Source organism: Callionymus lyra, chromosome 17 (assembly GCF_982586985.1).
Source record: "Callionymus lyra chromosome 17, fCalLyr1.hap1.1, whole genome shotgun sequence".
Lineage (NCBI taxonomy): Eukaryota > Metazoa > Chordata > Actinopteri > Syngnathiformes > Callionymidae > Callionymus > Callionymus lyra.
The window spans coordinates 11,440,882-11,455,561 of record NC_141834.1 but is presented as its reverse complement, the minus strand read 5'-3'; the positions used below and the strand labels follow the sequence as shown (position 1 = coordinate 11,455,561).

The 14,680-nt window shown below is 38.9% G+C and overlaps 1 protein-coding gene across 2 annotated transcripts; it reads left to right on the top strand.

Annotated features, from left to right (window-relative positions):
• The first annotated feature begins 1,403 nt into the window (after positions 1–1,403).
• etsrp (ETS1-related protein) lies at positions 1,404–6,645 on the top strand. Of its 2 annotated transcripts, none has more exons than XM_087812561.1 (8): positions 1,404–1,465; positions 2,309–2,390; positions 4,125–4,187; positions 4,273–4,347; positions 4,430–4,555; positions 4,637–4,876; positions 5,907–6,025; positions 6,103–6,645. In XM_087812561.1, the coding sequence occupies exons 1-8, from the start codon at positions 1,415–1,417 to the stop codon at positions 6,373–6,375; spliced, it is 1,029 nt and encodes a 342-aa protein (XP_087668687.1). In that variant the 5' UTR covers positions 1,404–1,414; the 3' UTR covers positions 6,376–6,645. The 2 variants fall into 2 exon arrangements, with proteins under 2 accessions (XP_087668687.1, XP_087668686.1); XM_087812560.1 differs by having other exon boundaries at positions 4,092–4,187.
• The last annotated feature ends 8,035 nt before the right edge of the window (positions 6,646–14,680 follow it).

The following is a 14,680-nucleotide window of genomic DNA, read 5'->3' as shown; positions in this document are numbered from 1 at the left end:
TAACACAATGTGTCCCAAATATAGATTAAAATGTAACCCCTAAATATTATGTAGAATTAAAAATTAGTATTAGTATGGTAAGTATCAAAAATAATATCTGATTATTTGACTATTTGATAAGGTTATTCATTCTTGTTTACAAGCTATTTGTTATTAACTTGGTAATATAAATTAATTTATAAATGTTCTGATTAAATTAATAACAATTCACTTGGATTAGACGTCAATGGTGATACAGCTTCTAACGTGCAACTTCAGGGCTTTCTTATCTTATCTTAAATTTGTAGCATCGTTGTCTTGTAAAGTTTAGATCTATTTCACGACTCGTTTCTTGTGTTTTACTTCACGATTTGGTTCATTTCATGATCATATTTCCAGGAACATATTCACTGAAATGAACATTTCAACACATTCGACGAGAAAACACTAGACACTCGTTTTAAAGATCATTGAGATTCCTGTGATCAGATTCCATGACACTGTGGTGTTATCAGAGAATCTCTGGACCAGACTGAACTGAACCACCCTCTCGTGAAACCTCATCCCACTCCTTGTTTTCGAGCTCGAGACCCCAATCACGACTCCTGGCTCCCACCGACGCGCGCGCACGATCTCGACCCCGTGTCCACTTTTCCAGATGGACGTTCGTGTGTGTGTGTGTGTGTGTGTGAAGGAGACTGTTTGTTTGTATAAGACCCAGGGCTCGCTCTTATCTCTCCGGCCACTCACACGTTGATTTCAGGCGCGCAGTGTGTGTGTGCGTGTGTGCGTGTGTGCGGGCGTGCGCGCGCCATTGTTTTGTCAAATGGTTTCTAAAGATACAGATTGTTTCTCTCTCTTCCTTTCTTCTCATTAGACCCGCAGATTTTTTTCTTTTCTTTTTTTAAACGGGAACGATCAGGTCCAGACAATCAAGGCTGAGCGCCACCCCATAATATGTTCACCCCCGAATTAACTTTTTTTCCTTTTGTGTGGACTCGGGCGACGATTGACGCCCAGAATAACTGCGATATAATCGACTTTTTTATCATTCGGTTTTTTACCGCCTTGATTTTGCACGTGACATGTTTTTATTTTTAACACAGTTAAATGTATTTTAAATCAAAGCAACAAGTAATAAAACAATAAAAAAAATCTTAATAAATCTGTTTGTTTTTTTTTAAAGGTAATTTCCAGAAAGTGACCACTCATGTCAAAGTTATTTCTCTGTCGTGACGTCACTGCGCGTAATGGTCGTTTTATGAATGAGTGTTTGGGTTAGAGGGGCGGGGCTGACGTCACGGACGGTTAAACAGGCTTCGAGCGCTGGTCACGACGCGGCGGCGGCGTGAGCGCGACCCCGCCCCTCACCCTCGTCTGCCGGCGCGTTTATAACGGGGCCGCGCACTGTGCCGCGCGCATGAGCGAGAGAAGGATGTACTGGGACAGATCTGGAAACTCCGAGAGCAAAAACACCAACATGAAGGTGAGTTTGAAGCCTTAACTTTATTTTTATTTAATTTTTTGCTTCGATTTTAAGAATGTTTTCATGTTTTCCACTTACATTTTAATTCGGTTACTTTACGAGATATAGTAGAATTCTGAAGTACAGAACATGTCATTGAAGTTTAACCTAAAATGTATTCTCATTCTGCAAGAAATACAATTTTACTTACATTTCTAGCTTCTTATAGGTTTATGTTATTCGTTTATACGGCTGTGACAAGGATTTGTGACACTTGTTTGTAAGAACATTCTAAACTGTTAACCACAGATGGATGTCTAAATATTAAATATTAATTATCTTGAATTTTAATTGTTTGTATCCAAAATGTTCAGTAGGAGTTCTAAAGTATATTATTAAAAGTAAATTATAAGCGTTGATCTATATTTGGGACACATTGTGTTACCTGTCTATATATATACTGTGTGTATATATATATACATCATTCATGATTATTTTCTAAACGTATTAGTCTGAAAGTACTTTGCTTTGATAGAATGTGGTTGTTTTTTGACAAAAATAAAAGTTGAACATCAACTAAAAGTTGATTTTAATGTGACTTCAAATGCAACTTCCAGTTCTAAATGATTAAATGAAACTTAATACGTTTTTTTTTTATATTAAATGACAGATTTCTTGTGATCAATTCATGATTTTATTTCAAATTGTCACGAGCAAGTCCATATACTGTTTGTTGTAATGACTGTTGTTAATGTGCATTTATTTATTTAATCCACAACGCACTTTATTTGGTCTTAAGTCTATCTTGTGTTCAAATTAAACAACTTTCATTCAATCAAAGGTTTTACACTCCTGTCCTCACAGATGGAAGTTTGCCAGAGTTCGTACTACACCGACGACTTTCGGACCCAGGAAGTACCCGTCGGATTTGATTTTGCATCTTATGGTGAGTGTCGTACATGGTTTATACGTGCATTCATGAAGTCATCAGTTGGCAATATTAGTATTTATCCATCACATGATGAGATAACCCCCCCCCCCCCCCACACACTCACACACACCCCAAACAAGCCTGAACACACACACCACGATAGAGGGTCATAATGTTTGTGCAGTCTGTTTCCTGTGAACCTGAGCATCTGAAGGACAGAGGAAATATTTTCCCAGTCACTGCCTCACATCTGTCAGAACTTTCTCAATGGGACCTTGACACCCGGGCCGGTGTCAGGACCGTGGGCGTGAATCAGAATTCAATGGGCTGATGTCGGCAAAAGGATCAGGGTGGTCCCGGGTTAGAGACTCCCTCCGTGTCGCTCCCCGCTCTGAGTCTCTCCTAATCCGGGACTCCAGACTTCCTTCTCCAACAGATTTAGAGTTCCCCCTCCTGTCCCTTCATCACTCCTCTGTCGCACTCCCTCCACTGTTGTTTCCTCCCGCCTTCCTCCCCCTCCCGCTCCTGTTTCCTCCCTTCATTGAGATTTTAGAGTCCAGAGATGGTTGACAAACTTCAACTCACTCACTTCTGTACCAGGCCTTAACCAACCAAATACAATACAGTACTAGTGAATCAATAAGTAATGAGATGTTGTTGCAGAAATACTGATGTTTTAAAGCATTCTGAGTCGCTCTTGAAATTCTAGCTTTAAAGCTGCACTAGGTCTGATTCAACACGTTTGTTTCTGGCGCCTCCCAGTGTAAGAAAAGTGTAATGCTTTTCAACTCCCACTCCTCGTTCTTCTTCTACCATTAGATTTTGAATAATTTCCTTTTTTCTTTTTTTTTTTTCTTTTCTTACATTTTAATTCAACTTGTTCACACGATTTTGTGGTAGTCCAGAACCGAGCCTGAAACCAAAAGGGATCAACAAAGTTATATCTAAACCTTTGCGTTTATTAAAAGTTTCAAAACTTTTAACCAGGAATTGATGTGTGACTATTTATACTTAATATGAATAGAAATCAAAAGTGAGAATTTTGTATCGTTTGTTCCAACATTTGATACTGTAAAAAGCTTCAATGTGTTTATCGCTCCCCTAGTGGTGGGACAGTGTAATTGCAATTGTGGCTGATAATCTCATTTGTTCACCACTGTACAAAATCTGTTTACTAAACCAGAAAAAAAAACTCATGTTGGGTCAGTAATATATTAACGGTAACAAAAATGTCACTCATTACTTAAACTATTATAGAAATAAATGCAATTGCAGGGGAAATTTACACAACTAAAAAAAAGAAAACCAACAAATATAGAAACCCAAATATCTTAATATATTAAAAAAAGAAAAGTATTAAATTTAGGAAGGGTTTAAGAAATGACCAAAAAATAAGAAAAGTCCTAAAGCAAAGGACTTAATCAAGTTATATTTAGTTGAACTAAATTAGTAAATTATCAATAAATAAATACAATTTATTTTTATTTTTATGCTGCAACAAACATGTCTGCTGGAGTTATGATGATAAAAAAACGTTTGTTTCTTTGAGCATCTTTAAATTACATTTACTAATAATAATAATAATAATATCAGAGGATTCTAGCTGTTCCTCAATGATGTTAGTGCCACTAATAAACTTCAGCACCGAAAACAGTCAAAAATGATAATTCAGCTCAGTACTGACCCGTCCTGCTGGACTGTGTTTGACCCCCCCAGACTACCCTGGTGAAGACCTCTCTTTTCTGTTAGATTGCAAACCTCCAGCGCAGCTGCAGTTCGAGGCTGACGGAAGTTTCCCGGAGACGACCAAAGGTAAAAAGTAGATTTAATTTGTTTGTTGTCCATGAATTTGAGTCATTATCATCACTTATTCGTGATCCTTTTATTCCTCCTTCAGTAAACACCAGCGTCACCCCTCTCTTCAACCTGGACTCGTACCAGGAATGCAACTGGTGGTCTACATATCCGCATGGTGGGTTTTCTTATTGGTCTCTCTTGCATTTTTTTTTTTTTTCAGTTGACTGACTTTTTTTTTATTTTTGTGGTCCTCATAGTGGATCAGTCTCAGACCGTGTCGTACCAGGACTCCGCACAGACCTACCAGAATCTGGTTCCACAGACTGGTCAGTACAGTCCGGTCATGGAGGGAAGCCACAGTCCTTTTCCAGGGAAAATACAAAGTGCGTGATTTTTCCGAAATGGATCAATAAAGTTAAGTTTATTAAGCGTGAGGTCAGAGTGTAATTCTCCTCTTTGTCCAGGTGAGGCAGACCGGAGCTTCTCCTGTCACTCCTCAGAGGTGTACGACTCGAATTCCTTCTGGCCTGAATATCCCTCCCCGCCGTTCACTAGCCCACCTCACCCACGACCCCCCGCATGTCCGAGCAGCGCCGGTCCCCGAGCGGCCGAGCAATACTGCCCCCGTGTGGTCAAACGCAAGAACGCGCACCTGCAGAGGCCTGAGAGGGAAGGCCACGTGACAGGAATGTCGGCGTATCCAGGTACAGTAGCTCCGTTTATTTTTATTACCATAAGATAAGAAACTCTGATCAAATAAAACGGTGGGTTTTTTAATACATTTATTATGCTTTATTGCAAAAAATCTTTTAAGAGTCGGTTGAGTTTAACACAATTTTAATTATTATTTTACACTAACTTGTTACAATTATTTGATTAAAAAGTCTTAATACATTTAATTAAACCCAATGATTTTTTTAAATAAAAATAATGATTATTTACAAAAACAATGGTAGATACAAAACTAGTGATAATAGATTAAAGTCTTAAAAAACAACACCAATAAAACAATAATAAAAAAATATTATAGTTCAAATAAATAATAATTATGATACAAATAACATACACAATAATATGTAAAGTAAAGATAAATGTATGAACATCAATAAACATTAGTATACATGTACTCTGAAATAAAAAAACTAATTCATTTCATTTATACTGGTTGTTTTTTTAAATTAATAGTATTAGGTGAGTTTAGTGTAAAAATAATAAATCAAATTCTGTCTTAATTCATTTTTTTGCAACTCGACACCTTTTACTCAACTAACTTATACAATTATTTGCCAAAAAACTTGCCTTTAACTTGATTTCTAAACCCTACTGTTTTAATTTTTTATGAGTACTTGTGTACCTGTAATAATCTTGATTTTTTTGTTATACATTTATCATTACTTTTTATTATTTCTATTGGTATTATATTTTATTATTTTATTGTGTTTCTCAAAAAAAATAAAAAATAATTTAATTATCATTTATGTTATCAATTGTGTCTTTATTATTGTTTATACTATTATTTTTGTTGTTTTTGATATTATGTGTACTTTGTCTTTATATAATATGTTTTAATGGTAAAGAAGTGACATACACAAATTATACATTATATTTTTCTGATAAATATCCTGACAAAAGTGTGTAGAAAGGAGCAGCGAAATGTCTTCTTCCAGGTTTATAAGTCTGGCTCGTTGAGATCGTCTTCCGGGGTTGACATGGAATTGTTTTAATTTCCTGCAGGTTCCGGTCCAATCCAGCTGTGGCAGTTCCTTCTCGAGCTTCTCCTGGACTCGGCTTGTCGCACCTTCATCTGCTGGACGGGTGACGGCTGGGAGTTCAAGATGTCCGATCCCTCCGAGGTAAGTGAAGCGTCAGGAAGTGCGAGCGAGGAGCGGTGCACCACCATTCGTGCTGAGCCGTCGTGTCCTCCTCACAGGTGGCCAAACGCTGGGGTCAGTGCAAGAACAAGCCCAAGATGAACTACGAGAAGCTGAGCCGAGGCCTGCGCTACTACTACCACAAGAACATCATCCACAAGACGGCGGGGAAGCGCTACGTCTACCGCTTCGTGTGCGACATGCAAGGCATGCTGGGGAAGACGGCGCAGGAGGTGCTCGCCAGTCTCAACGTCCTGCCCGCCAACCCCGAGTCGTGGACTCAAGCGGACGCACCGGCGGCGTGTGAGAGCAGCAGCGACCGATGGGATTGAAGCGCGACAGCAAAAGACATTTGTTGAGACGATCAGGGACAGGAAAATGTTTTTCTTTGTCATAAACGGTTCTACACTAAATCTAAAGAGGGTTCGAGCCATTAACTGTCTTATTTTTTTTTTTTTTATTATTCTACACTTGTAAATATTGTTTATATGTCGTGTATTGAGAGTTGTCTGCATGTAGAGGGTTATTTTTTATACAAAACTTATGTCTACCTCTATTCATCACTGTATTTGAAACATATTAGCATGTAAATAAACTTTATACACATAAATTACCACTGGAAATGTACTCAATTTATTCAAACAAACTATTTAGAAACTTCTGTTTCAGAGTCCTCATTCTGCCTTAAAAACAAACCTCACACATTGACACAAAGTCTCTAAAAAAAGGAAACACATACACAACAACATCATCGGCATACAATTAAATGTACATAGATTTAAATACACAAACATCTTGTTGTAACCAGTCCAGAGCTCTTGCTGATTCATTGTTATGGTGAGATGTTTTCTGCACTTAATTGTAGTTTTATCGCAGGTTGTACTGTTGTATTTTTACTTTTTTCTATCTGAACGTCGGTCGTGAATATGTTCCTGACCTTTAACCAGTCAGTGTTATAGGATTGAACAGCTGTTTAGTTTCCCCTAGTGTTAGAAAATTGAAATAGCAACTGTTTTTCCAGCAACAATATAAAAATATGTTAGTCGTTTTTTTTTTCCTACATGATTCACTAAGTACTATCAGAATTTCCCCCATTGCAGAAATGAATGCAACTGTCGTCTCTAGCTGATAAAGCAGTGTTAATTCATGAAGTGAATGTAGTTAAAATAATCGATTGAGATATTTACTGAGTCTGAAAGTTATAAACACAAAGATATATTTATAGTGAGGTTATAATATTACATCGACCATGGCCTTTATGGAGTAAGATTTGTTAATTTTTTAACTTTTTAAATACTAAAAGGTTTTCAATAAAAAAAAAAAAGTTTCTTTAATCCAAAAAAATTACTTCAATCAAAAAAATATTTTCAATTAAAAAAAAAAAAGTTACTTTAAACAAAAAAACTAACATTTTCAAACGTTTTTCTTTGATTGAAGTTGTCTTTTTTTTGCATGTTTGTGAACGTTTGACGTTTGTGTCTTAGTTATTAAATCAAAAAATAAGTTAATCAATTCAATCAATTGAAATCTTGTGTTTTTAATCAAAGTGAAACAAGTATTTATATGTTTTATTGAAGTGGAAAAGGTTTTGAATTTTTTTTTTTTTTTCTTGAAGTGAAAAGACTAATTTAGTCACGTGTCATATGTGGGCGGGTGCTTTATGGTGTCACAACCCGGACTTTATTTTTCTTCTAATTTTTTCTCTCCTCTCGCTCGCCACAAGTTCTACAACTGAAGTGACGTCACCAAGTCAAGATCGATCTACAGATCGCCTGCTAATCACAACAACACTAACCCATTAGCAAAGCCCCTGGTAAGTTGTCATCATGTCATACTTAGCATATTACCTTTTGTTATAAACTAACTTAGTATATTTAAATAAAATATGAATCACAGATTCAGTGTGAAGAGAAGAAACGGGTAAGATGCTCCACAAATGAAGTCACGTCTGAAAATTTTCTTTAGCATTTATCATGATGGAAAATGTAATGTTGAAGCAGCAGTAGCGTGTACTATCAACTGTTATTGTTATCCCAGCTAAATGATTGACTATTAACTGTACTTTTTAAAATGTGTTGTTTCTTTTGACAAAACAAAAAAAATGGTTTTCTTTATTTGCCCACCCCTGCTTTAATGGCACTAAATAAAACCTTCAGTACCAGACTGTTACACCTGCGCTGCAAGAAAAATAATGAACTAGAGAAATTGTCTCACTGCCCAAACCACGTCAGTTATCTGGAACAGCCCCTTGATCAGTTCCGTCTAAAAAGGTCAAAACTGGAGTCCGTTTCCATCGCTCCAATACGCCGTCACTTCCGGGTCTTAATACTTTGCTTTATGGAGACAAATGGTCAATGCAAAGTGTCACGGGTCGTTTATTCGCCGCTTCAAGTCAAACAAAATAAAAGCTTTACCATCGATCGGACTGGCTCTCTGCCGGCAGCTCTTCAGGTCGATAGCTCCGGGAGAGACAGTCTTGTACTGTAGAAACATGGCTATATTTAAGGCAATTTCCGGGCCGAGAAGTCCTCCCCCTATCGCCCTATTATTTCCTTCAAACTCCCTGTGTCATGTTCTCCTGTGGAGATTCCTCCCTAATCTGTTTCCTTTTCTAATCATTCAAATGTTCTTGGATGGGGGTTCCTGTCTCCTAGCCCTCCTCTCACAGATGTGTCCCTGCTTCGTTCTTTTGATCCACGACCCAACGTGTGAAAAGGGCAGACAAACGGACGTTTAAATAACCGGTGTCATGACTCTAATTCTGTTCCAAGCTTGTCTTGAGACAGTGTGTCAGTCTGAGTGAAATGTTGATTGTGTTCCAACACGCCGTCACCGCCGGGTCTTGTACTTTGCTTTGTGGAGATAAATGGTCAATGGAGAGTGTCACGGGTCCTTTATTCGCCACTTCAAGTAAAACAAAATACAAGGAATCACTCTCTGCCGGCAGCTCTACAGTTCAATAGCTCCAGGAAAGACGGTCTCGTACTGTAGAAACACCGCTATATTTAAGGCAAATTTCCCGACCCAGGGGTTGTCTCTTCTGGGGCAAATGGCTCTTTCAAGTTGTTCTATGTCTCGATCTCATGCAGAGTAACTTCCTAGCTTCCCTGTTTCCTGGGTGGATGCCTTTGTCTTCCAGCTCCTTCTCCTGGGTGTGTCCCACTTCGCTCTTTGTTTCATGCCCCTAGGTGTGAAAAGGGCAGACGAACAGACGTTTAACTAACCGCTGTCATTTTTCTAATACTGTTCCAAGCTTGTCTTGAGACAGTGTAAATCAGTCTGAGTGAAATGTTGATTGTGAATGTGTATTCAAAGGTTTAAGCTCTTAGATGAAGCTAGTAATTTATACTTTATATTTTGATTATCTTTTAGCATTAATTTAAGTAGGGCATATACATATAGTGTATAATAATTTTTAATCTAATACATCCAAAACCTTTATTACTGGAAAAGTCGACAAATAGCAAAGACACCCCAATATTTTAATCCATACTCACTATGTCGGGCAAAAGAAGAAAGTGGTCATATGAATATGTACAACATGGATTCACATGTGAGCGTCCTATCCGTATGATTGGCAAATTCCTCTTTCAAATGAAGAAGTCAACAGAATAGAAGACTCGAGTAAAGACATCTCGGCTCAGGTAGTCGCGGATCTGATTTCAGGCCCGTCAAGACCACGGACATTTCTAATCGAAGCCAGCTTGCTGTTTTTATTCGCTATGTGAAAGAGGACATAATAAAAGAAGATTTTTTTTTATTTTGCAATCCTCTTACAACAGCAGCTAAGGCAGCCAATGTGAAGAAGCTTCAGGACAACTTCATCAGAGACAACCATCTTTCATGGGATATGGTTTCTGCAGTTTGTACGGACGAAGCTCCGGTCCTGCTGGGAAGAAAGTCTAGTTTTGGTGCGCTAGTAAAAGCCATGTGAACCATGTGCGAAATAGTGCTCTGAGGCACTGCATCTTCAGTGAGCTGTGTAAAGAAATGGGCTCTGAATTCGAGGTACTTCTGTACCGTTCTAATGTTCGGTGGTTATCCCAAAGACAGGTGCTGAACCATGTTTTTGCCATGTGTGTGGAATTAGCCCTGTTTTTTGCAAGAGCACCAACACTGTCATGCAGATTGCTTCAAAAATCCTGAGTTCATTCTCATTTTAGCGTACATGGCTACGAACAGAGAACAATAACTTCGCAAACTTCCCGGTTCTGGACGACTGTGTATGATATAGATATTTCTGTATCCACGGAACTGATGCAAATAAATTGCAACGCACTTAGATGAGCTTGCAAAGTCTCTCAACGGATATTTCCCTACAAGAGTGTCATAAGACTCTTATTTGTGCAGGCTTTTCCCTGATTTTCTGGGACACCTGTTTTTCTCGGTGTTATCTTGACCTTTTTAGTATTTTTTTTTGGATTGTTTAAGCACTTTGTGACCCTGAGGGCTATTGCACAAAAGTAGGATAAGGGATTAAGTTGATCAATCTTGGTTATCCTGGCTCAATTTATCTATGATCATGTTGCACAAAGCGGGATTGAAGGAAGTGGGATATGTTATGTCATCAGTTACCTTGGAGATGTATTCTGTGGAACTAGTTCCAGGATATATATGATCTCATCATTTATCTCAGTCAGAAGTCACCACAAATCAATCAATATTTATTACACCTCACACTTCACACTCTAAAATATTCAACTAGACCCTCTTTAATTATTAAAGCATGTGTGATCATTAGTTTACATAGGTTCAGAAACTGATTATCTTAGATTATTTTTCTCATTTACATTTTTCCACAGGCTATACACAAACCATATAGATACGCGAAGAGTAACATGATGTTACTTTATTTAAGGATAAACCAAAGCAAAAAAAACAAACACAGATTTGTGACAAACTGTTTGTTAAAATTGCCTATACAAAAAGTCTCTATGTGGCATAAGACATTAAAGGATGCAGGGGCCTCCATGTAGGCCTGTATACAATGATACTAACAACTCACTCAAATCAATGAAAAATAACCCTTTGCATTTACCATTGCAGGCCATATTTCATATATTATATATATATATATATATATATATATATATATATATATATATTTCATATTTATTATTTAGGTTCTACCTAAACTTACCTATATTTAACTTAAGTTCTCAACTTAATGAAAATTATTTAAAAATATACTGGTCTCAGACCAGCCGACCACTGTCATTATCCGGGAAGACGGCAGCCTTGTCCCAGTATATACAGTGATAGCACTGTAGGGGGCGCTCTTCTTTCTCATTCAGGCCACATGGTGGAGAACAGCACAGGCCACACTTACAGTGCCTTGCGAAAGTATTCGGCCCCCTTGAACCTTTCAACATTTCGCCACATTTCAGGCTTCAAACATAAAGATATACAATTTAATTTTTTTGTCAAGAATCAACAAAACTAAAAGGATGTCTTGTTGCCCTTGTTGTCTCAGTGCATCAGTGAATCGGCGATCGACTGCAGGGTCTCGTTAAGGAAGCCGTGATTTTCATTTATCCAGGATTGGTTTAACCTGATCGATCCGTGTCTGCTCATCTTGGCCTTTGTGCAACCAAATAAGCCTGGACGCTCATGTTTTGGATTCGTCGAACCCAGCTTACTTATTTATCCTGGATGTCTCCATCCTACTTTTGTGCAATAAGAAGGTTTTGGTTGCAGGCCTCTGGTCTAGAAAAGCGCTCTATAAATATAAATTACTTACTTACAGGGGCGGACTGGCGTACGGGGCTACCGGGGACTTTCCCCGGTGGGCCGTTGGGCTGTGAATTACATTTTTTTTTTTTTTAAAGGCTATCTCATCGGCCAACAGCGTTATGGTCCAGCTGTGTGGCTGGGTCGGCGGCTATTGTTGTGATAGGCTCTCCATGTGTGCACGGTTCACTGTTTATGCTGATAGCCAATCAAATCTCATCTCGGCCGGTAAGTCCCACCCATTTCTCACCTGTCAATCAAGCTGCTGTAGCAAAGCTAGAACTTTGATAGACAATCGATAACAAGCTAATTCTGGGAAAATGGAGCATAAAAAACCCAAAGGTGCTGCTGAAAAGCTCAGGGATAAAAAAAATCCTTGTGTCAACTTGCAGCTACAAGTTTTCAAATAATGGAACTATTTGAACTTCGTTCAGGACCAGTGTCCACCGATGTTGACATGTTTTGTTTTTTTTCCACTAAAGAGGGGTGAATGTGCATATGAAACTGATGGGGTTCGGTACCTCCAACAAGGTTAAGAAGCACTGCTCTAGATGATCTGTCAATCAAGTCTGACATGGTGTAAACCTTGTAGCGAGCGCTCAGAGAGAAAAAAAAGTCCAGAAAGAGCGCTCGGATCTCAGGAGAGCGCTCTCATACAATTGTCCAGGTTGTGACACCATAACCTTTTCATTTCAATAAAGAAACGACTTCAAACCTCTTTTCACTTCAATAAAACTTCCCCAAACCTTTCTCACTAATGATTCCAAGCATGTCTCTGGGAAGTTAAGATTAACATCTGCTGCACTGGGCAGATTCAAATGTGCAAGCTTTGCGTTTCATTTGTATCTATTTGTTGAGCGTGTAGTAAGACATTAGCCGCCACAGGTCAGGTGGAGAACAGGGACTACCTGGGAATAAGTGACCTGACGGTGTGTGTGGAGATCCTCAGGGAGGTCGGATGCAACGACGAACAACGTTGCTGGGTAAGATTCATCTTTGATCCAAGTCAGTGTTTGTCTAATCTACTTATTCAACAACAAGTGGGACACAATCGTGAAGTGGAACGAAAATTTATTGGATAATTTAAACTTTTTTAACAAATAAAAAACTGAAAAGTGGGGCGTGCAATAATACTTTGTAGCGCCACCTTTTGCTGCAATTACAGCTGCAAGTCGCTTGGGGTATGTCTCTATCAGTTTTGCACATCGAGAGACTGGAATTCTTGCCCATTCTTCCTTGCAAAACAGCTCGAGCTCAGTGAGGTTGGATGGAGAGCGTTTGTGAACAGCAGTCTTCAGCTCTTTCCACAGATTCTCGATTAGATTCAGGTCTGGACTTTGACTTGGCCATTCTAACACCTGGATACGTCTATTTGTGAACCATTCCATTTTAGATTTGGCTTTATGTTTTGGATCATTGTCCTGTTGGAAGATAAATCTCCGTCCCAGTCTCAGGTCTTTTGCAGACTCCAACAGGTTTTCTTCCAGAATGGTCCTGTATTTGGCTCCATCCATCTTCCCATCAATTTTAGCCATCTTCCCTGTCCCTGCTGAAGAAAAGCAGGCCCAAACCATGATGCTGCCACCACCATGTTTGACAGTGGGGATGGTGTGTTCAGGGTGATGAGCTGTGTTGCTTTTACGCCAAACATATCGTTTTGCATTGTGGCCAAAAAGTTCGATTTTCGTTTCATCTGACCAGAGCACCTACTTCCACATGTTTGGTGTGTCTCCCAGGTGGCTTGTGGCAAACTTTAAACAAGACTTTTTATGGATATCTTTGAGAAATGGCTTTCTTCTTGCCACTCTTCCATAAAGGCCAGATTTGTGCAGTGCACGGCTGATTGTTGTCCTATGGACAGACTCTCCCACCTCAGCTGTAGTTATCTGCAGTTCATCCAGAGTGATCATGGGCCTCTTGGCTGCATCTCTGATCAGTCTTCTCCTTGTTTGAGATGAAAGTTTGGAGGGACGGCCGGGTCTTGGTAGATTTGCAGTGGTCTGATACTCCTTCCATTTCAATATAATTGCTTGCACAGTGCTCCTTGAGATGTTTAAAAATGGGAAATCTTTTTGTATCCAAATCCGGCTTTAAACTTCTCCACAACAGTATCTCGGACCTGCCTGGTGTGTTCCTTTGTCTTCATGGTTCTCTCTGCGCTTTAAACAGAACCCTGAGACTATCAAAGAGCAGGTGCATTTATACGGAGACTTGATTACACACAGGTGCATTCTATTTATCATCATCAGTCATTTAGGACAACATTGGATCATTCAAAGATCCTCACTGAACTTCTGGAGTGAGTTTGCTGCACTGAAAGTAAAGGGGCCGAATAATATTGCACGCCCCACTTTTCAGTTTTTTATTTGTTAAAAAAGTTTAAATTATCCAATAAATTTCGTTCCACTTCACGATTGTGTCCCACTTGTTGTTGATTCATGACAAAAAATTAAAATTTTATATCTTTATGTTTGAAGCCTGAAATGTGGCGAAATGTTGAAAGGTTCAAGGGGGCCGAATACTTTCGCAAGGCACTGTATATGACATGTCAGGGCTAACACTCAATGGTTCAGGCACTGAAAGCCTTTAGTAGCCAAATCTCTAGGTAGTGGAAGAGACAAAAGTTTGATGTCACATCTGGGATTTGAACCCAAGACCGTAACACACGGAACATGGTTTGAACCGGCATTATATTAAGCAATGTTTTCTGGTTTTTTTTATTTTGTCTTTGAGTTCTTCATAGGCTTCTAAAAGGATGTCTTGTTGCCCTTGTTGTCTCAGTGCATCAGTGAATCGGCGATCGACCGCAGGGTCTCGTTGAGGAAGCCGTGATTTTCATTTATCCAGGATTGGTTTAACCTGATCGATCCGTGTCTGCTCATCTTGGCCTTTGTGCAACCAAATAAG